This window comes from Coenobita brevimanus, chromosome 54 (assembly GCF_032717465.1).
Source record: "Coenobita brevimanus isolate Jiangsu-jjx chromosome 54, ASM3271746v2, whole genome shotgun sequence".
In the NCBI taxonomy this organism is placed as follows: Eukaryota; Metazoa; Arthropoda; class Malacostraca; order Decapoda; family Coenobitidae; genus Coenobita; species Coenobita brevimanus.
The window spans coordinates 6,406,480-6,429,928 of NC_137007.1; the positions used below are offsets into that span (position 1 = coordinate 6,406,480).

At 42.7% G+C, this 23,449-nt stretch overlaps 1 protein-coding gene across 1 annotated transcript in view; it reads left to right on the plus strand.

Moving 5' to 3' along the window:
• The window catches only part of Dhx15 (DEAH-box helicase 15), a 169,889-nt gene that overhangs the window by 47,146 nt on the left and 99,294 nt on the right, over positions 1-23,449 (plus strand). Inside the window, exons 3-5 of the mRNA XM_080273384.1 lie at positions 6,062-6,281; positions 20,338-20,481; positions 20,641-20,898. Of these exons, the coding sequence (XP_080129510.1) occupies positions 6,062-6,281; positions 20,338-20,481; positions 20,641-20,898 (622 nt within the window). The remainder of the gene's footprint in view (positions 1-6,061; positions 6,282-20,337; positions 20,482-20,640; positions 20,899-23,449) is intronic.

The following is a 23,449-nucleotide window of genomic DNA, read 5'->3' on the forward strand; positions in this document are numbered from 1 at the left end:
AAAATGGCGCAATTTGAGAGGGACACTCAGCAGAGTTCCTCTCTCTCAGGCAGCCCGTGGGCGACTGAGGCGGGAACCAACCAGCGCGTCGGAAGGCCTCAGGTTACCGTGACGTCATGCTCGGAGCTCAAACTTGTGGCTCAATTTTTACCCCCAAAAATGGGTGATTCTTTTTGGGTCATAAGTATAGCGCGCCCGGCGGACAACACTGAATACTTTTGACAAGTACTGTATTGTTTTTATGGACAAATGGCATCACATGATTATGATTTTTTTTCCTGTATACATAATACTTGTATATATTGAATAATTCATTATGAATGAAGATATGAAATGTGAGTACTTTGGTATTTCAACCAGAAGGAAATCTTTTTCTCTTTTGGCATAGTTTAGACATAGTCGTTACTGTTCTGTAATTACTAATATTTTCAGTAGAAATGTATGGCATCATGAACAAATATTGAAAAATAAATCTTCAGTAAGCACGTATAATGCATTTTATTCCATTTATCATGCCTACTAAAAAGTTATGTAAACTATGCAAACAAATATCAGTTCATATGTAATGGATGGGATAAAGCATTCCCCACATCAAGTTGCTCCGGCAAGCCCAGTGTCCCCCGTAGGTGACACCCATTTTCTAGCTAAACTATGGCTCTTACAAAAAGAGTCATACCAGTAAAAGTGTCCTGCAATTGCTTTCTAGGTAACATTTCAAATTTTCGAAAAGATTGCTTCAAAAATAAATGAATGGGCTTTGAAGTGTTAAACCAAAATTATAACATCATAGGTACTGGTAGAAAAGATAAATACGCAGGTACAGTCCGGAGAGACCTGGAAGGGCACACCTGACTCCATGTTCCCAGCCAGTTAAGGGAAGGACAAGACGTGTTCAGAGAAAAAAAAGAAATGAGTATATACAATATATACACCATACACCCATCATCTCCATATACTGCAACCTCTCAGGCGGTCTGTGATGGACCTCCAACCTTGGTTGGGGAGAGTCTGGGTGGGCCTAACATCTCCTCCAACGTTCTGATACGCTCAAAACACTCATCAATTATGGATGGTTCCTGTTTCACCTCTACCCCCTCAGACATATCAGTTTCAATGTCAATCAGTTTTTCAACACAGGACTCCATCATGAATTGTATAAACGTGAGCAACCCCAGGAGGTGAATGCTCAACTACAAAAATGCCTCAACTGCAACAGCAACCCCAGGAGGTGAATGTCCAGCTGCAGCACCAAAATAGTACACACTACAAATAAACATACCTTGTAATTCTACACATAATATTAAGTACATATACCTTTGAGACCTGGGGGATGAGCTATTACCCTAATTTCAAGTTAAATTACCGTCACATTAATAGGTCATCCCAACTCTGTGCCACCACTTGTACTGCCACCTCTGTGATCCAGACTTTTACATGATCAAAAGGGGCAGAAAACAAGTCACTATTGATGACCACTGTGTGCTGGAACAGTCTGGAACTCAGATTGATGGAGACTCTCTCCCATTAGCGGCCTCTTCGGTTGCGTTCATCATATTTCAAGTGGTCAAATTAAGAATGGTAGCATGCCAAAATGACGGGCCAGTCTCCAACTAGGCCAACCCAAGCCCAACCTTCGCAGTTTCCCAGAATGCTTCTAAGTTTTCACACTAATATACTACTAGGTAAGCTCTATACCACCAGTTCTCAAGGGTTATACAAACAATAAAGTTCGAGTGGGAGGGAATGTGTATTAACAAGACCAGAAAGTAGAAATCCTCCCCAGCTACTTGCTTTACAGATTAAACCTGAATCAGTTAGCACACTTCAAAAAATATATCTATATGGTCCTAGTATCAAATGCACAAAACTTAGCTCCCCTGTCCCAGTCCAATGTGTTTCTTCATAATCGTCTGTCTGAGCACAAAATTTCACTGGTCCAGTCCTCTGTCACTCCCGACCTTAACTTCCACACTGGGACCTTGACTCACTGGGACTTCGACCTAAACACCTGGATTTGGACTTACTGGTACTTAGACCTCCACACTTGGACTTGGACCCACTGGTACTTCAACCTTCACACTTGGACCCGCTCACTATCCAGCTCAAGAATGTAGGGGAGGTGAGCGGGAACACAGGACTCGCTTCTCCAAAGGCTAATGGCGTCACCGTTACACTTCCTGAGGAACGACAACACTTGATTCTACCCCGAGTCTGTTTCTCTATTTCGTCACTATTATCACTCGTGAGATATCACTATTCGCGCTTCAACATATCAGACATATCATTAATATCAAATTACTTACAGAATTCCTTGGAGGGGGGGGGAGGGAGGATGACGACCGTACCAACCAACCGCCATCTATCACGGCCGGTGAGCGAGTGAGACACGCCAAACTGCGTGATGCCAAGGGAAGGGGGGGATGACGGTGTACGCAATTTAACATTTTAATTATTACAGACTCGAGATAGACTCAGTGTGATGTCTCTCCCCTTACAATCGATTACTCAAAAAAAATAACATTCTCTAGTTACAATAATTACTCAACATCACCTCTCACTTTATACCCTTACATCAAAAAATAATGAAAATTATCGTGCTTTACATCACTTTGCGCACACGTACATTATGCTGGATTATGTGAACAAAGGCACATGTCCCCATCAACTCGAGATTTTATATTATAAAGAGACAATACTAGTGAATTACAGTAGGAAAAAAAAAGTGACTTAGCAACTAGGTAATTAATCTATGTTCTGGACACGTCCGCATTGTAACAGCCATGCCTCGGCCACTCTCTCTCACTTAACCGAACTTTTGGTTATATAAAATAAACTAGATACAACTCATTATCACTTCCGGGCACTACATCGTGATTTCATCATATCTTAGAAATGCTGTACTTTATATTCCCAGTTAGGATAGAGAGCTCAGGCATGCTAAGATGTAAATTACTCTGTTTATGGTGAACTCACCTCCAGACCATATCATTGATTAGTTATTGAGTTGCCACATTAGCAGTAATTGTCACTTCATTCTTTGAGCTTAATCAGCTTAAATATTTTACAGAATGTGGGTGGATAATTGCAAGTTCATTTGGCGTAATTATAACACAGCTTGTTTACAAGGTGCACAAAGTAGAGAGATTTTCATTCATCAACAATTTATGCCATCAAATAAATAGGTTATGAGGGAATACATAATGGAATTCCTAAAGACCACCCAACATTTAATACACTCTATTTATTATTACCAGATGGCAAGAATATTTTTGAAAGCCTGATGAATGAGAATAGAGAGAGCAGAACAACTGTAAACATGATTGGTTTTGGGGGTGTGCAGAGAAGGAATGCAGTGCCAGGAGACATGACACTCGGACAGGTGAAGAGTGCTGTGAAACTGCTGAAAAATGGGAAAGCAACTGGGGTTGATGAGGTGTATGCAGAGATGATTACGTGTAATGGAGAGAGTAGAATGAAGTGCTTGATGGAGATATGTAAGAAAGCATGGATGAGTGAAACTGTACCAGCAGAGTGCAAATAGGCTGTGATTGTACCCCTGTACAAAAATAAAGGTGAGTGAAGTGAGTGCAAGAATTATCGTGGCATAAGGTAAGTGTGGTAGGGAAGGTATATGGAAGAATTATTATAAAGTAAGAGAGATATCAGAAGTCCTAGTGAGTGATGAACAGGGTGGCTTTAGGAGTGGCAGAGGATGTGTGGATCAAGTATTTGCAGTGAGACAGATAGCAGAGAAGGCTTGTGAGAAGGACTATAAGGTGTTTATGGCATTCATGGATCTGGAAAAAGCATATGTTGAAGTGGACAGAGAAGGTTTGTGGAAAGTTTTGCAAATGTACAGTGTAGATGGTAAGCTGCTAGATGCCGTCAAGAGTTTTTATGATGGTTGTGAAGCATGTGCAAAGGTTAATGGGCATCTAAGTGAATGGTTCACGATTGGTGTGGGGGTGCAACAAGTTTGTGTGATGGCCCCATGGTTGTTCAGCATGTATATATATGCATGGGGTGATGAGAGAAGTAAAAACACCAGTAGTGGAGAGGGGGATGGTGATAGTAATGAACGGTGATGGATGAAATATCTCAAATTTGTTGTGTGCTGATGATGCAGTACTACTTGCATATACCGGACAAGGACTTGGTAGTCTAGTGCAGAGTTTTGTTGATGTCTGTGAACATCATGCCATGAGAGTAAATGTGGAAAAAAGTAAAGTGATGGTTATTGAGAGAGAAGGTGACTCCCAGTGCAATGTTACAGTGAATGGAGAGAGACTGGAATTGGTGAGAGAGTTCAAATACTGTACCTGGATACAGTGATAGAAAAGAGAGGAAAATGTGCAAAAGAAGTGGAAAATAGAGTGACACAAGGAAGAACAGTGGCTGGTGCAGTGAAGGCCTTGATAAGAAATAGAGTCTTGAGTGTTGCAGCTGCACGAGGCTTACATGAATGTTACAAGGAATGTTAGTGCCAACTTTAACATATGGGTGTGAAACTATGGTGTGGCATGAAAATGAAAAGTCAGGAATAAGAGCAGTGGAGATGGGACTGCTGAGGAATGTATGTGGAGTGGAGAGAATAGATAGGATACGAAATAATGCGATTCGTGAAAGATGTGGAGAGAGGAAGTCTGTGGACACCAGAATCGAAGAGAGTGTACTGAGATGTTATGGTCATGTGGGGAGAATGGATAACAATAGAGTGGTGAAAAAGGTAGGCTACTGTATATCTGACTGAATTTGAAGGAGGGAGGAGGCGAGGTAGGTCAAAGAGAAGGTGGAGAGATATGGTGGATGAGTGTGTGAGGAAGAGAGGTTTGTAAGTCATTGAGGCTAGGGAACTGACAAGAGATAGAATTGGGTGGATGAATGTTGTGAGGAGAAGTGCATGATCAGGGATTTGGCACCCTTTTTAATGTGACAGCAACTGGATTGACTCAGTTGGATACGTTTATGTGAAGCTACAGAACTTGGTGAATGTTTTTAGCATATCCATTAAAGCCAGGATTCTGAGGGCTTGAATGATGAGTGAAGGGAAGCGTGGCCCATTGGATTGGGCAAATTTGGGCTGTCTGGACATTGCTACTTCTCACCCTGCCCTAGGGTGAGAAAGGAAGTCCAGTTGATGATGATTATTATTATTATTACAGCATTGCACTACTAGACCTAATTCGGTGGCACAAATTTCCACCACGTGACATTTATAGGTACTGGGGAAGACAGATAAAGTCAGCCTGGAATCGCTCCTGGGGTGGCCAGACTGTCTCAGTGAATGAATAATTTAGTAAGGGGTACTTTGCTAATGTTAAATAGCAGTTGGGGCCGAGGGCAGGTGTGTAGTTACACTCACATGACCTGGTGCGAGGTGAAGTACGCTGGAGGCTCGTATGTTTGCAACCTGAGTATGACTGGGGGCAGAGGGTCAGGGCAAGACACTTGGCTTACCTTCCTTTTGTGAAGACTAAGAGAAGTCTAACTTTCTTTTAATCGGAAAGAAGAAGTGAAGCAGGGTGAACCTGTGGTTGACACTGGCCTCCTCTGATGAGAGAAATTGCATGACCTTTCATTGGTGGAGATAGTTTTGAGAGTGTGTTGGTTGGTCATCAGGAATAATGTAAATGTGATGTGTACATGGCACAGGTGTGACATCATGAACACTTTACCAATAGGCTAACCCCATGTAAGGACATTCTACCAATATACGATACTGTACCCACTCCTCTGTGAAACAAAGACCCCGTTGTGGAGAGGTATTTGAAGACAGGGTGGGAAGAGTAAGAATTAAAAAAGGGGGGTAGGAGAGAAAAAAGTATATATATATATCCAAGGGGTGGTTAGGGTTGATTGCTCATGTAATGCCACTCAGGGATGAGTGAGGCTGGTCACTCTCATCTTAAATGTCGGGACTAACTGTCTAGTCCCGGGCCCCTACGCTTCTCATGGGGCAATGTAGGATTGGATGATGGATGGATGTATATATATATATGTATATATATTGGTTTATTAATTCTAACAAAGTACAGTATTTTTGCCACCTTCCTTTCTTCAGGAAACGAATTGGTTTGCCTGTTTGGGAGTATCGCAACAAATTCTTTGAACTGCTTCATCGACATCAAACTATAGTTTTGGTAGGAGAGACTGGATCAGGCAAGACAACACAGATGCCTCAGTGGTGTGTGGAATTTGCACGCTCCAAAGGCAAGAAGGCTGTGGCATGTACGCAGCCTAGGAGAGTGGCTGCTATGTCTGTGGCTCAGCGTGTTGCAGAGGTAAGGTTGTCAACGGTGTTATCATGCTCCCAACCCTAATTCCCACCAGATAAATGGTGTTAGGTAGATCCAGAATATGGAATGACAGAGAACAAAAAGTAAAGTATGGTACAGTATTTGATAAGTAGGAAGAGCTGTGAATTGTGCCTTGCACACGTTCTCATATCCAAACTTCAGAAATCATGGCTTCCCTTCAGATTCACTTCAGGTCACTTGCTAAAACTGCCACAAAGAAACATGGATCATTGTATGGAGTTTGTAGCTTCTTCACAAATGAGCAGTGAGCTGTGGTTTATGAGTCATGTGTGTTCCCAGCTGAAATATTGCTGTCTTGTTGAATGGATGTGGAGAGGTTGCACTAAAACAACTAGACACAATTCAGACCAAAGCTGTTAGAATTATTAATAACCCTGCAATTACAAATAATACCTCCCCTGCAGGTAAGAAGGAATGTTGCCTCTCTTGCATTATTTTGAAGATACTTTTATGGCAAATGCTCAAGACAAAGTTGCAGCCATTGGGCCACCTCTCCATGGCTTCCCCTGTGCTACACGGGCATCTGGTAGTGCTCATGACTGGAATGTCACCCTGCCATTTTGCAGAACTTCCACCTATTAGATATATTTTATACCCCAAACTGCATCTCTTTGGAACTTGCTTCTCCAGAGTTATTTCCCCCCAAACTTTAACCTATAGCTTTCAGGTCCAATTGTTGCAGATTTATTATGAGTGGAGGATACTAGTAATCTAGTGTACGAATTATTCATCATCATGCTGTGGGTTGGTGGAGGGTTAGTGCCCCTTCCCATAAAACAAATAACTCAGAGTCAAATGGCCACCCCTTATGGGATTTTGGCATCTGGTAATAGGTAGATAGATAGATGATCATCATCCAGACCTCCTTTTCCACCCAAGGGCAGGGTGAGGAGTAGCAATGTCCAGACAACCCAAAACTGCCCAATCCAATGGGCCACGCTTCCATTCACTCATCATTCAAGCCCCCAGAATCCTAGCTCTATCAGATACGCCAAAAACATTCACCACGTGTTGTAGCTTCACATATCATATCCGACAGAGTCAATCCAGACGCTGCCACATTAAAAAGGGGTGCCAAAAATCCCTGATCATGCATATCTCCTGAAGTAGCCTGGGTGGGCATAGTCCGAAATGCCCTTGAAGTGACCTGAATGGACATGAATTTAACAGACTGTGCAAGAATGGTTGTGATGGACTTCAGTGCACCAGAAATGTGGTGACAGCTGAATTGTTGTTAATTAGACCACACAGGATTTATTGGGCCATTTTGTATCTGCAATAATCCCTTTGCACAGTGGCAGTATCATAACCAATGAGGTCTTGCCAAAGTGACGTATTTGCTGCTGCTATAAAGCTCCCTTGTACAAAGGCAAAGGGGAAAAAGAAGTGTGTGGTAATCATAGGGGCATTTGTCTTCTTAGTATAATAGGAAAAGTGTATGGTAGGATACTTATTGACAGAGTTAGAGAAAGAACAGAGGAATTAGTTGGAGAAGAACAGGGAGGCTTTAGGAAGGGAAGAGGTTGTGTAGATCAGATATTCATTCTTAGATCTTTAGTGGAAAAGTTTCTAGAGAAGGGAAAGAAGTTGTATGCGACTTTCATGGATTTGGAGTAAGCATATGACAGGGTGGATAGACAAGGATTGTGGAAAGTATTAAGAATATATGGAGTAGATGGAAAGTTGTTGAATGCTGCGAAGAGTATGTTTGATGGTGCTAAGGCTGCAGTGCATGTGGATGGTGAACTAAGTGAATTTTTCTCTTTGGAGGTTGGGTTGAAACAGGGATGTGTCATGTCTTCATGGTTGTTCAATCTGTTCATGGATGGGGTAATAAAAGAGGTACAAGGTAGGGTAGTGGATATTGGAGTGGCCCTGGTGAGAGAAGATAGTGTTTGGAAACTCCCTGTACTGTTGTTTGCAGATGATACTGTGTTGTTGAGTGAAGACGAAGGGGAGCTGCAGGGCTTGGTGGATGAGTTTGGGAGAGTGTGCAAGAAACGGAATCTAAAGGTGAATGTAGGGAAGAGTAAAGTGATGGTCTTTGAGAGAGGTGAAGTCAGTGAATGTACAGCGAGGTTGGATGGTGAGGAATTGGAAAATGTGAGTATGTTTAAGTACTTGGGTAGTGTGATGAGTAAGGATTGAGGTTTGGAGGGTGAAGTGCTTAAAGGGGTGCAGCAGGGAAGAAGGGTTGCTGGTTCTTTGAAAGCAGTGATAAGAAACAGGGAAGTGAGCATGGAAGTGAAATAGTTACTACATGACAGTATTGTGATACCATCTCTAACGTATGGAAGTGAAGCTTGGACATTGTTGGAAGGACACAAGTCAAGAGTGAGAGCAGTGGAAATGAGTTATTTAAGAGGAGCCTGTGGAGTCACGTGGAGAGACAGGCTGATGAATGAGGATATAAAGGAGTGTTGTGGTGTGGATGTGGATGTGATAGGAAGTGTTATGAGGAACACACTGAGGTGGTTTGGCCATGTGGAGAGGATGGAGGGTGAAAGACTGACGAAGAGAGTGTATGTGAGTGAGGTGGAGGGGGGAAGAGGGAGGGGGAGGCCGAGGATGAGATGGAGGGATGGAGTGGAGAGGTATATGAGAGAAGGGGGTGTGAGTTGGGAGCAGGGCAGTGAAATGGCGGGGGACAGGACGACGTGGAGGCGATTTGTTTGTGGCCACTCCATACGGGATTGAGGCATCTGGCAATAGATAGATAGATAGATAAAGCTCGAATTGGGAAAAGTTGTCAATACCATCTCAGCACTTTTGCGGCACCTCGGTTTGGGTTACCTTTCTTAGAAGGGTAAAGTTGTACCCCACCTGCACGTGGTGACCTCGCAGACACCCTGTTTTTTATCCATTTCTGTTCTCTGTGTTTTTTTCAGTTTTCTTTTTTCTCCTAAATTAGGGTGACACAAACGGGGGCGGTGCTACCCGAGTTTATCCCGGTTAGTATTGTATATACTTTTTGCTGCTGTTGTTGTCATTTTGTTTTTTGTTTTTTTTGTTCTCCTTTACCATGAGCAAACAACACCAGTGCCCTCGCTGCAGTAGGTCTGTAGCAAAAAGTGCACAAGCACTGAAGTGCGCCTAGTGCAGTGAGTGGGTTCATATAGCTTGTTAAAATTTGAACGCAGGTGACTGTCTGTTTATGAAAAAGAGCCACCAGCTAGGCTTTCGCTGGCTGTGTAGCCAATGTGTGGCACCTGCGGACGAGGTCTTGGCTGGTGGAGGAAGTAGTACCAAGAAGGAGTTTGAAGATAAAGTTATTGGACCAATCTTTCAGGCAATTAGAGACATTTCAAATAGACTGGAGGCACTAGAGACCAAGGTCTCATCACCCATGGCAGTAACGCAAGATCAGGCCAAGTCATTTGCGGATGCTGTTTGTGGGTCTCTCGTGGGGGAAGGGAAGGATCTGCCTGGGGGCGTGATTGAGATCAGTGCTCATGGCCAGAAAAAAGCCATTCATAAGCATGTACTGATTGTGAAACCATAGAGCGGTGCTGATGCCCTGACAAATCAGATGGGACCAGAAGACATCAGAGGTGTACTTAACTCGGTACCGGTTGATAGCTGTCTTAAGACCAAGGCTGGTGGGTTGGTAATGAAGTTTCCGTCAGCTGAGGCCAAAGGTGAGGCAACTGGGGTGCTGAGTGATCATTTTGGCTCTGAGGGCACTTTTGCATATCAGAGCCAAAGAAAATGTTGCCTAAAATGACCGTGACAGGCCTTTCCTCTTCCTTGGGTGACTCTGACATTATCCCAAACATTCTGAGAAAAAACAATAAAATTAAGATGCTCGTTGATTGAGGTTGTGCCCTCAACCTTCTCTTCACAAGAACAAGGAATGACACCAAAACTGCTGTCTTGAAGTTGTCGCCAGAGGTGAGATCCTCCATTGCAGAACAGGGCAATTACATCTATGTGGATCTTACAAGATGCCGTGCTTTCGATAGATTCTGGGTTACACAGTGTCATCACTGTCAAGGCTTTGATCATACATTTGAGAGATGTTTTAGGAAAAATGATGAACCTGAATGCGTCTTTTGTGCTGGAACCCATAAATCTAAGGATTGTAGTAACAGAAATTCTCCCAAATGCATCAACTGCTCTTCTTTAAGACATCAAGATGCTACTTCAAATTCACAGTCGGTTGCCCATTTTGCATGAAGTAGAGACTGTCCAATTATGATTTTTCATAGGAATGGATTGCTTGAAAACACCAATTTTGACCATTCAAAAAACTGACTACGTCCCTCGTGAACCAGTTAAGGATGGGTCTTTTAAATATTCTTTCTGTCCGTAATAAGATAGACTATATTAATGAAACTCAGCATCAGCACGAGCTTGACATTTTGTGCGTGACAGAAACCTGGTTGTATGAGTCTGATATCGATATTATTTGTAATGCTTTGCCTAAGACACATTCTATTATTAGTATTCCCAGGCCTGCTGCTGACTATCCAGGAGGAGACGTAGCACTTATCTACTCGGCAGCACTTGCAAATGTTTCTCTCATTGACTCAGACATGACCCCATCTTCATTTGAATTTATGGAAGTATTAATAAATTTTCATCAGAATACCATTAGAATTGCACTTGTCTATCGACTAGGTCATCTGGGCAGAGATCGAGATTTTATGGAGGAGTTTGGGCAGTTTCTTGAAGGGTTTTCTCTTAAACCTAGAGGACTTCTTGTTTGTGGTGATTTCAGTTATTGGGTTGACAGTCCAGAGTCAAAACCAATTTCTTCAGAATTCCTTGAGTTGATAACCCAAAACAGTTTATTCAATCTTGTGAGTAATCCAACTCATGTCTCAGGACATGTCCTTGACCTGATCTTGTCCCCTGATGGTTGCAGGCGCATATCAGATGTGGAGGTTGACTCGTTTGGCCCCCTCATATCTGATCATGCTCTGATCACTCTTAGTTTTGATGTCCCGAAATCCCCTTCACATAAAAAGGTCATCAGGTTCAGAAATTACAGGAATGTTGACTGCCAGTTGATGTGTCTTGAAATTGATCAATGTTTAAACTCCATTGATTCTTCAAGTCTTTCTTCTGATGAATTGGTTGATATTTACAACAACGAGCTTAGGTCAGTTTTTGACCATGATTGTCCTGAGGTAGTAAAAACAATCACTGTACGTGATGATTCTCTGTGGTATGGTCCATCCTTTTTAATTCTTTGCGTAGACAACGTAGTAGGACAGAACGTGAGTGGCGCTTGCAGAGGACTGAAGTAACTCATTTGCGTTATGTTTTTGCGAGAAGAGCAGTTGTTCACACCGTAAAAGCCCAAAAGGCTAGGTATTATCAAAATAAAGTTGATTCATGTGGTGGTGATGAAAAAAAAACTGTCTGCAGTTGTGAACAATTTGGTTGGTCGGAGGAATGTAATTGTTAAACCAACTTCTGTATCTGATACCCAGTTGGCTTCTGATTTTGCTTCATTTTTTACTAGTAAGATATCTCGCATAAGAAGTGATTTAGACAGCAGTGCTCCTAGTGAAGCGTACTCAGTTGACTTCCAGCCACGGTGCACCGGGGATCATTTGCTTTCAACATTTCATCCACTGGATGTAAACAAAGTCAAATGTTATATCAGAGAACTTAATAAAACATTTTGTTCACTTGATCCATGTAACATGTCACAACTACCTGATGTGTATGTGCACGCTGTAGACTTTATCTGCAGCATAATAAATAGATGCTTCTTAGAAAGTAATTTTGTGCAGTCTGAGAAACGTGCTTTGCTTAGGCCCTTAATTAAGAAACCTGGCCTTGATGTCGAGAGCATGACAAATTATCGTCCCGTCTCTAACCTGTCTTTTTTATCCAAGATTATTGAGCGGCCATACTCGATCAACTCGTACCACTACTGAAACACAACAGAGTTGTTCCTATTGTTCAATCAGCATACAGAAAATACCATTCAACTGAAACTGCACTAACAAGGATTCAGAGTAACTTGGTGGCAAACACTTGTAGTGGGATGTCCTCTCTCCTAGTTCTGTTGGATCTGTCTGCAGCTTTTGATGCAGTAGATTATAAACTATTGTTGGACGCTCTGTATTTTTATGGCGTTTGTGATAGTGACCTTTTGCTTCTTAAGTCGTATCTGTTGGACAGATCTCAGAGAGTGGTTGTTGATTACTCTAGCTTGATTCTGCTCCCCTTCTATTTGGAGTCCCTCAAGGATCAGTTTTGGGTCCAATTCTATTTACTATCTACACAAGTAGTTTATCGTCTCTACTTGATGCTCATGATGTGTCCTATCATTTTTATGCTGATGACACCCAGCTCTACGTCAAGATGTCATATATCAACGATACTAAGACAAAGTTTGAATCTCTAATGTCAGATATTAAGATTTGGATGGCTAAGAGGAAACTTAAGCTGAATGATGGTAAAACTGAGATCATCATCATCAGAGGAAACAGAAAGGGTGATGATACTGACAGTGCCCCGGCTTTGAACATTGACGTGTCACAGCCTCATCCAGTCAGTTCTGTTCGAAATCTGGGTGTTTATTTTAATTCTAAATTAGATTACAAAGAACATGTTAATCAGGTTGTATGAGGTTGTAACTTGCATATCCGAAATCTGTACTCTGTGAGAAAATTCCGGAATAGACGGTGCCTCTTAACATTGATCCTTGCAGTGGTCTTGTCTCGTGTTGATTATTGTAATTCACTGTGGGTTGGTCTTCCAAATAATATACTAACAAAAGTTCAGTCTGTGTTGAACAGGGCAGCACGGCTTATCTTTGGTTTCCTCCCGAAAACCTCAACTACACTGTTTCTGATTGAGTTGCATTGGTTACCAGTAAAGGCTAGAATTGAATTTAAACTGTGTCTTATTACATTCAAGGTTCTTAAGTTTGGTGAACCGAAGTATCTTGCTGAATTGTTAAAACTCCCATCGGCACGCCCGGGTGTGATGTTACGCAGTGAAGATGATTCCTTGCGTCTTGATGAACCAGGAGCCATTCACCAGTCATCTTTCTCTGATCGTTCTTTTGCGTATAGAGCCCCTAGATTATATAACATATTGCCATTGCCCATAAGACAACTCTCTACTGTTGAATCCTTTAAGAGACAGCTGAAAGCCTTTCTTTTCTCAAAATGCAGTGACCTGGAGAGAGGTACTATGACTGATGGTTATAGGGTTTAATTATTGCCACTTTCATGTATATATGATGTAGCTTGTATTATATACAAGAAATGTCGCAATTCTATTTATCTATTTATCTATTGCCAGATGCCATAATCCTGTAAGGGGTGGCCATTTGACTTTGAGTTATTGTTTTTACGGGGAGGGGCACTAACCCTCCACCAACCCACTTGTTGACACGTAGGGAACATGTATGGTTTGGTTATATGGTTACCATCCAGCGTTGTAAATGGTTTCTTGGCTTACAGGAAACCATTTGGCTTGTCACTCAATGTAAAGCCACCTGTAAAGGAAAGAAAAGCAATAAGAAGTGACAGGAAAGATGGGAGAAATAGGGAGAGAGGAGGGCAGGCACAGAAAAAGAATTGTAATTGTTAAAATAATGTATGGGTGTCGAGCACTAGTGAATTCCCAAAGGAAGAACTGGCACTTTTGAGAAACAGAAGGCCAGATTATTATTATTATTACTATTATTATTATTATTATTAAGTCTTTTATCTACCATCATCCAGTCAGTTGATGTAGTGCTGCCTGCTTCTTCCTTTACCTTTATCACTGTTTTTCTTTGTCTGCCCTCGGTCTTCCTAGTTCTCTGGGGGAGTGCGGTAGCTCGGCGGTACGGTGTCGGGCTTGTAATCGTGAGGTTATGAGTTCACCCCCCGCCCAGTTGTTGCTGTGCTGGGAGGGGTAGCACTCTCCTGTAACCCTAGCAGGGCTATATGATCTGATGAGGTCTAGCTCGGGGATTAATCCCTTTTATCCCTTTGCCAGTTCTCTTATTCCTGGTTCCTTTTTTACTCCTCTTTCCTTTTCAGGTGGCTTTACATTGAGTGACAAGCCATATGGTTTCCTGTAAACCAGGAAACCATTTACAGTGCTGGGTGGTTACCACATAACCAACCCATATGTGCTCCCTATGTGTCAGCAAGTGGGTTGGTGGAGGGTTAATGCTCCTTCCCGTAAAACAGCAAACTCAAAGACAGATGACCTCCCCTTACGAGATTATGGTGTCAGGCTATAGGTAGATAGATATATGAATTTAAGTAATGCCAAACAATTATATATAATGTGAGGTAGACCTTCATGCCAAAAGGGTGTAAAAGTTTATCCCTTCAGTCTGAGGATTCATTTTTATTTTGGCAGAGTAGATAGCTTGTAAGAGATTCCTTGGGTTTGAGGAATTAGAACAGTCTCCATTAACTCTTTCAGCTCAAGGATATCAGTAGTATTTTAGTGAATTAGTTTTTGTTTATCTTGGGAGAGATGTGTCTTGTCAGGCTAAACTGGTTGAGAAAATTTATGGCAAAAAATTAAAAGAATATATGAGATAAAGTATCATCTGTTTGTCATTAGCCAGAATTACATACCTAATTTGCTGTATGCAGAGCACTCAATTGGTATATATGTATAATTTGTTTTGTTTATAAAGGCTCCAACATGCTTGAATCTATCAGCCTCGATCACCTTATGGTGGCTCCCCATGCAGCTTGATCTTTAGCAACCTCCTTATTCAGCCCCTTATATATGATGTCACACTCTATGACCTCATTGCAGGTCTATTTTGGTCTGCTCTTGCAGCCCTACCTCCAATGTTCACATTTATCACCTCCTGCACCCAAATGACTTCCTTCATGCCCAGATCATCTCAATCTATCCTTCCTCATCTCAACACTAATACATTTAAGCCTCATTCTTCTTGTCAGCTCTTCAGTTGCATTCCTAGCCCCCCAGACTTTGCATTCAAAGATGCACTAGGCATCTATCTAATTATTCTCAGTTCTGTATATTGTGAGCCTTTGCATATCTTCTTTTTTACTGCCCAAGCATGACAATCCTGATGCATGCCATGTACAAAAACCTCTTCACATGGAGGAAGAGCCTTCTCAGTGTTAGGAGAGGCAAAAGCTCCCTGCACTTCCTCCAACCACTCCTTACCCTAGCCACACAGCTAGCTCCAGCCCCACCTTCAGCACATAACATGTCCCCCAAATAACAAAACAACTCCACACACTCAAGACTCCAACAAGATAAATCTTTTCATGCCTACTGATCTTTTCATGTTCTCCCCAACACACTGTGCACGTGAAATCAGCGTTATTTTGCAACCTACCTCTAATACCACTACATTTCTCATGCACCTACTTATCACAAACACTGCACAAGATGGAGTTACTTCCCGTACTCTAGTAGCAAATTTCACATGGCCTCACTCCCTCTGCCTTGACAGTAGTGCTAGCAGCCCTGGATATCATCACTTTTGATTTATCCGCATTTACTCTCAAACCCTTGTGCCCCGTTAGATCTCTCCACTTAGCAAGTCTTTCCATTACCTCCTTTTCATTCTCTGCAAAAAATACCAAGTCATCAGCATACAACATGTCCCATGGGAGTCGACTTCTGAAGTCACGTGAGAGAGCTTCAAGCTTCATAACAATCAGTAAGAGGCTCAAGACTTACCCCTGATGCTCGCAAACATTCATGGAACACTCATCACTCAAATTTCCAATTACTCTCACCTGGGTGTAAGCTCCCACATACAGTATAATCCCAATTATTCGGTTACTGGGCAACTGGAATTATCAGACAAACGGGAAAATTCTCGGACTGACAAATATAACTACAGTAATATAAGTGTGTGCCACTTTCAGTGGCCACCTCAGCACAGGTTAGTCACATGAGACTGGGTGACATTGGGGGATGTGAAGTGAAGGCATTTCCAGTCAGGGTCATTTCCTAGTTAATCTGCTTCCCAGCCCTCCTCCCCCCCTTCTCTTCCTTTCGTTTAGTCACCCTACATACATCCATAAATCACCAGTCAGCTTTTCGCCGTCAGTCAGTAAACAAGCACTCTCGCTGTTGTGTTGTGTTGTCCAGATTCGTGATTTGTACTCTGAATCCTTAACTGCAAACTGATCCTAACACATTGTGCACACTTTGAAACAAAAGCTGTACAGATGCAACAGTCATGAAAATGGTGAACATTGTAAGACTGATAACAGAATTTAACTTAGAAAATTCCATGAGTTATGAGAGGATGGAGAGTGAGAGACTGATGAGGAGAGTGTATGTGAGTGAGGTGGAGGGAGAGAGAGGGAGGGGAAGGCCAAGGATGAGGTGAAGGGATGGAGTGGAGAGGTATATGAGAGAGGGGTGTGTGAATTGGGAGCAGGGCGGTGAAATGACGGGGGACAGGGTGATGTGGAGGCGATTTGTTTGTGGCCACCCCGTATGGGATTAAGGCGTCTGGCCATAGATAGATAGATAGATAGATAGATGATATGAAATCCCAGGGACCCAAGCTATTTGTGTGTGTGTGTGTGTGTGTGTGAAAAGCAAGATAAATAATTCCACTGAAAAAATGTATATTCTTCACTGGCTGAAAATATGTGGTACCAGTGCAGTTTTCTACCTGACCAACCAACTCTAACCGCCCACATGCTTTCAGCATCTTACATAATGTACCTTGGGAAGTCCATTCTGTTAAATATTACTCATTTTATTCTTAAAAACATGGACAGATAAACTTTAGAAATAAATCATGAGCATTTATTGGTGAATTGATGATTTGAGAAGTGTTCTGCAGTAAAGTTATCATGAGTTCACAACTTTATTGTGTATGTGCCCTCACTGACCGCCGTCACTCCACCCATCACTCGCAACTGAGTGGTTTTGCAAATGATACAGTAAATATGTAGGGATTGGTAGTACAGTAATTTCATCAAATTAAAAACAAAGTGGTTCATTTCTATTGGCTAGAGTTTATCTTTTTGGCCAATGCCAATGCATTCTAAGATTGTCATCTTAGAGCGCATTTGCATCTTAGAGCGCATTTGCATTGTCATCAAACGTGTTCTAAGATGCCATCTTCGGACACATTTGCATTGGCATTGTCATCAAATGCGTTCTAAGATTATGTCGTCTTAAATCGTATTTGCATAGGCATCAAATGTTTTAAGTTTTTCATCTTAGAACCCATTTGCAGTCATCAAATGTCTTCTAAGATGATGTCAGCTTAGAACGTATTTGCATTGTCATCAAATTGATGTCATATTAGAACGCATTTGCATCGGCACTGTCATCAAATGCTTTCTAAGATGATGTCAACATAGAACACATTTGCACTGGAAGAGAAAAAAACTAGCTGATAGAAATGAAACATTTATTTTAGACTATTTGACAAAATTACTGTGCTTGTAATTTCTTTGTGTTTACTGTATTATCTGCAGAACAGCTGAGTGGTGAGTGAAGGATGGTTACGGCAGTCAAGTGAGGAGTAAATGGTTAGGCTTAGACCATGGAACGTATACACAACTGAGCAAAGGAGTCGTGATAACTGTACTGTAGAACACGTCTTTCCAAATCGTCTGTTCGCCAATAAATGCTCAAGGTTTATTACTTTACTTAATATTCCTGTTTGATGAATAAAATACTGTAATGAATAATATTTAAAACAGACTTACCGTGTGCACTTAGCACTACTGCAAGACACTGCAAGCAAGTGTGTTGTGTCAGTTGGGTGTGTATTAGGTTATTTCAATGGAAAAATGTTAGTGTGGCCCTGGATACAAGTGGTGTTGTATAAACTGCAGTGATATAGTCTGTGTATGAGTACATACAGCAATATCAGAAACCCGGGAAAAATTGGTAACCTTGAAGGTAAATTCCCCAAGCTTCTTGGTTAACTGGGATTGTACTGTACATAGCTATAACCACTCTAACCAACCACTCCTCGATCCCAAGCCTTCTTCTTGACCACATCACCACTTCCCTAGGGACTCTTGTCAAAGGCCTTCAGATCAACAAAGTTCTGCTCCCTTGTCTTTGCTGTACATTTTTCCTGAAGCCATTGGAACAATGAATTTGGCATCAGTGGTCCTTTTGCCTGACATAAACCCAAACTGCTTCTTATCAGTAATCACTTTCCCTTATCATACCTTCTAGAACTCTCTCCATTACTGTCATTATTGGGTTCGAAAGGTTTATGTCTATATAATTTCCTCCTTCCCGGGTATCACTCTTTCCCATATACACAAATACAGTCACACTTTTCATCCAGTTGTCTGGGACAACACACTCAGTTGAATTATCAGATGAATAACTAAACCCATTCTTATGTCTCCTGAGGCCTTCATTATGTTTTAAATTCAGAGGGGAAGTAGATTGCTGTTTTAAGAATTTGACACTCTTCTTATTGTACCAGTATTTATTTTTTATTCACTTTGATTTTTGGTTGTGTACAATATTTGTTCAGCAAATAATTGTGTATGTAACATGTATTATAGTCTGTCTCAGGAAAGATGAGGGTAGAATATCGTCTGTTTTACTCCAAAGTCACTGTCAAAGGCCGAACGCACCTGACTTAACGGCCTGTGGGAATACAGGCTGGCCAGGGACAAGGCCTGAGGGCAAGAGGCACACACACACACACACACACACACACACACACACACACACACACACACACACACACACACACACACACACACAATGAGAGAGAGAGAGAATGAATGAATGGGTATAAGTGACCCGCTATGCTCACAGGTCAATATGAACTGTGGTTCCTGTTTTTGGATGCAATTTTTTTTTTTTTTTTTTTTTTTTACAAAGCGCTAAAAATAAAAGAAAAATATTGGACCAGTTATTCGTTGTATATTTAGATTTAATAGCATATTATTCCTTTTATTTTACTTTTTTTTGAGCTTGATTCTCCTGTCATCAAGAATTTGTAAGTTGGCATCTCAGGTCACAGCACCTCCTGACTGACTCCTGGGAGCTGACAAGACAGAGTTGTCTGCAGTTTTCCCCTTGCTTCAATCAGAGCTGGATATCCATATTTGCATTATCCCGCAGTCCACTACCCTTCTTGAGACTTGAGAGAGAGAGAGAGAGAGAGAGAGAGAGAGGAGGTGGCAAAGGAAGGATGGAGAGAACATGAAGGAAGGGAGGATGAGAGAGAGAGAGAGAGAGGAGGTGGCAAAGGAAGGATGGAGGGAACATGAAGGAAGGAAGGACGAGGGGAAAGAGAGAGAGAGAGAGAGAGAGAGAGAGAGGAGGCAAAGGAAGGAGGGAAAGACGGTGGGAAATGAGAAGGAAAGAAGGAAGGCGAGGAAGGAAAGAGGGAAACTTTGGTCAAAATATATTGTGTATTCATTTTACTGTCATTTTTAAATTTTGTGGTACCCGTCGGTGTGTGTGTGTGTGTGTGTGTGTGTGTGTGTGTGTGTGTGTGTGTGTGTGTGTGTGTGTGTGTGAAAGAGAGAGTAATCGACTGTAAATGTTCCGGCAAGTACTGACAAAAGAGGGTTTACAACGGGGAGAGGGAGGGGAGGGAGGGAGTGGTGGGATGTGGAGAGAGAGAGAGGAAGGATGGAGAGAACATGAAGGAAGGATGAGGGGAAGGAGAGAGAGAGAGAGAGAGATTGCATTTTGAATGTAAATTTTAGAGTATAATGAATATTTATTAAGGAAATGCTACTGTTGATCCTTCGATCAGTAAAACTATTGTAAATCAGTTTATGTTTTTTCATAACATTTTTTTTCATAAAGAATAGTAATAAAACAATAAAATAAAATAAAATAATTTTTCTTCTTCTTCATCTTTCATGGCTATTTCATTGGCTTCCTTACCCTAACCCTCCCCACATTCCGACCCGGGCCACTCCCATCCTCCATCCCTCCTCATATGGACCAATATCTGGGCACTGATAGATAAACAGAGGCTACACATTGTTTTATTATTTAAGCGTCGTGTGTGTGTGTGTGGAGGAAAGAAAACGGAAGAGGGAAGGAGGAAGGTCCAGAATCCCGAGGGAACTACAGTATATTTCATGTATTGCAGGAACTGGATGTTGCACTGGGTCAAGAGGTGGGATACTCCATAAGGTTTGAGGATTGCTCCTCCTCCAAGACAGTCCTCAAGTATATGACAGATGGTATGCTGCTTCGTGAGGCTATGAGTGACCCTATGTTAGAGAACTATCAGGTAAAGCAGGTTATTGTGACCTAGGTTACATTCAGCTTTGAAAAAGAAATATTTCACAGTGAAATATGAGTATATGAATGTTTGTGAAACTACTTGGCAGTTAAAGGTGCATTGTATCCAGTATGTTTTAATGGAAATTGGATCCCCTCACCCCAATAGGTAATCCTGCTTGATGAGGCTCATGAACGAACATTGGCAACTGACATCTTGATGGGGGTACTGAAGGAGGTGCTGAAACAACGACAGGATCTTAAACTAGTTGTGATGTCAGCCACCTTGGATGCTGGAAAGTTCCAGCAGTACTTTGATAAAGCCCCCCTCCTTAACGTTCCTGGCCGTACCCATCCTGTTGAGATATTTTACACACCAGAACCAGAACGTGACTACCTCGAAGCTGCCATTCGCACAGTAATACAAGTGAGTCCTGTTACTGTTGCCAGAAGTTGATAGAAATTAAGTGGGGTAGTAGAAATTTGAGAAAATTGACAATACTGTACAGTAATCCCTCAGTTATTCGGACGGCCGTCACCCAGACAATCCATTACCTGGACTTAGTAATCTGGCTATTCAAAACCATTATTAGAACATATTTTCATATTATTCAGACAAAATCCTTGTGTCTGAGTGGAAATTTTGGCCATGCAAACATTTCTCTCCCAGCCGGGCAAGAATGGCCCCCGTCTGGCTCTGTAATTTACCCAGCATCCGCTAGATACCCCTTCAATCGTTCTTAGTTCCCGCCTGGTGATTGTCTAGTGAACAACTCCTCTCTGACAGTTGTTATGGCAGTGCGCGTGGTGGCTTTTGTGGTTGTTCCCTACCTGCTTCAGGCCTTGCTATTCCTTGCATGCCTCTTCTTGGGGTGTGATGATGATGGCCGCTCCACCAGGAAAAGGAAGAGGGTAGTGTTGACTTTGGAGAAACAGGAAATCCTGGGTATGATTGATGTGGGATGGTCTAATTGTGAGCGTTGACGTTAGCTTACTGTACTGTAGCATGATTTTACTACAATGATTTTACCCCATTTTCCCATTATGTTTTGTGTGCCCACTGTATTTTTCTTGTGTAGCAATTTCTTTTTTGTGTTTTTTCATATCACTCCAGGGTATGACCCTGCAGTGGTGATTGCTTGTCTGTGGTTGATGGGTCTGCTCGATGAGGGTAATTGCTTGGCTGTGGTTTATAGGTCTGCTTGACCAGATAGAGTAGTGTTTAAATAACGGTAACAAATGTTGTACGATGTACTGTAGTGGGCTTTTACGCTAGCTTTCAAAGTTAGGTTATGTATGAAGGAGGGCCAGGGGAGCAGTCCATTACCAGCATAGAGCCATTATTTGGATGAGCCTTTGGCTCTATTTCGCTAGATAATCAAGGAATTACTGTACATTAGTTTCTTAAGTTTCACCTCCTCCCTCATCCCTTAAATCACCTCACTAAATTTGATCCGTCCAAATTTAAACTGGGGAAAGCATACTCGAGTTTCGGGAGGCAATGAACATGATCGTGTGCAACACACAGTTTAGGAAAAAAGAGAGTAGGTTGATTACATACGAGTCTGGGGGGAAATAGCAAGCATTTATATTACTTCTTGGTCAGTAGGGCTGATAGGAGGTTAGTGAGGGATGTTAAAATTATAGGAAGCGAGGAGTGTGTGCAGCAGCAGCTGATTATTGGTATGTGATGCGGTTCTTAAAGAGCAAATGATGAAGAAGAGGACTTATGTACATGGGAGGAAAATATGGAAGCTGGAAAACCAAGCAGTAAGGGATGCTTTCTATAGTGAGATGAGGAGAGTGGTGGCTGAACAGGGAGCTGTTGACAGAGACATTAATGAACAGTACAGAGACCTCAAGAACAACCTCTTGAGAGGTACTGATGCAGTATGGGGTTGGACAAAAGGCCCACCAAGACATAAAGTAATCTTGGTGGTGGGATGAGGGTGTAGAAGCTGCAGTTTAGGAGAAAAGAGGGCTTTTCCGGGAATGGAAGAAGGGTGGTAACAAGGAGGGGTACTTGGCTTCCAAGCATAGGGCTAGAAGAGAGGTATACAGGGGGGAAGTCGAGTCACAGAGATAACCTAAATCGTGTGGAAAGGAATAATATAATATTTAACCCCTAAAAGATGGGTGTCTGCATATGCTGTCCAAGGGTAGTAGGACCAATAAGATGGGTGTCCGCATATGTGGTCACCCCCCAAAACCCACCCCACCCACCACACCGACCACCACCCACCTCCACCTTCACCACCCCACCCCAACTCCCCGCCTTCCCTCCACCACCCCCCACAACCCCACCCCCAAACCCCAATGGCCCCTCAAATCCCCCAACCATCCCCCAACACCCCCCGCTGCCCCCTACCACCACTAACCCCCACCGTCCCATCACCCCTATCCTCCCCACCCCCATCCTCATCCCCCATGCCCCCCAAAACCCCAATCACCCCAACCACTCCCCCACCATCCCCTACTCCCCCTGTCATCACCCCACCACCCCCATCCCCCCACCACCCACCATCCCCTACTGCTCACCCTCTATCCCCATCACCCCAACCCTCTACCCTCCTCCACCCACACCCCCACACCCCCTACACTCCCACCCCCCACACCCCTCCAACCCCCACGAGAACCCCCACCCTTTTTCCCCCCACCCCCCTTCCAAAGCCCCTCTTACCACCCCTACCCATCAACCCTCCCCCCATCCCTACCAAATCCCCCAGCACCACCCCCCATCTCCCACAAGCACCCAGTCCCCATCCCTGCACCCCCCCCCCCAACCACCACACCTCTGCCCCCAAAATGCCTCACCATATCACACCCGCCTAATATGCCCATCCTGATCGTCTGTCAAAACATTCCGATGCCTGTCTTTTGGGGGTTAAGGTGGGAAATCAGGTGAAGAGGGAAAATCAGGTTGTTCTAGGTGAGCATTGTGTGAAGAATGATGAAGGAAGGGTAGTGGTGAGCAGTGG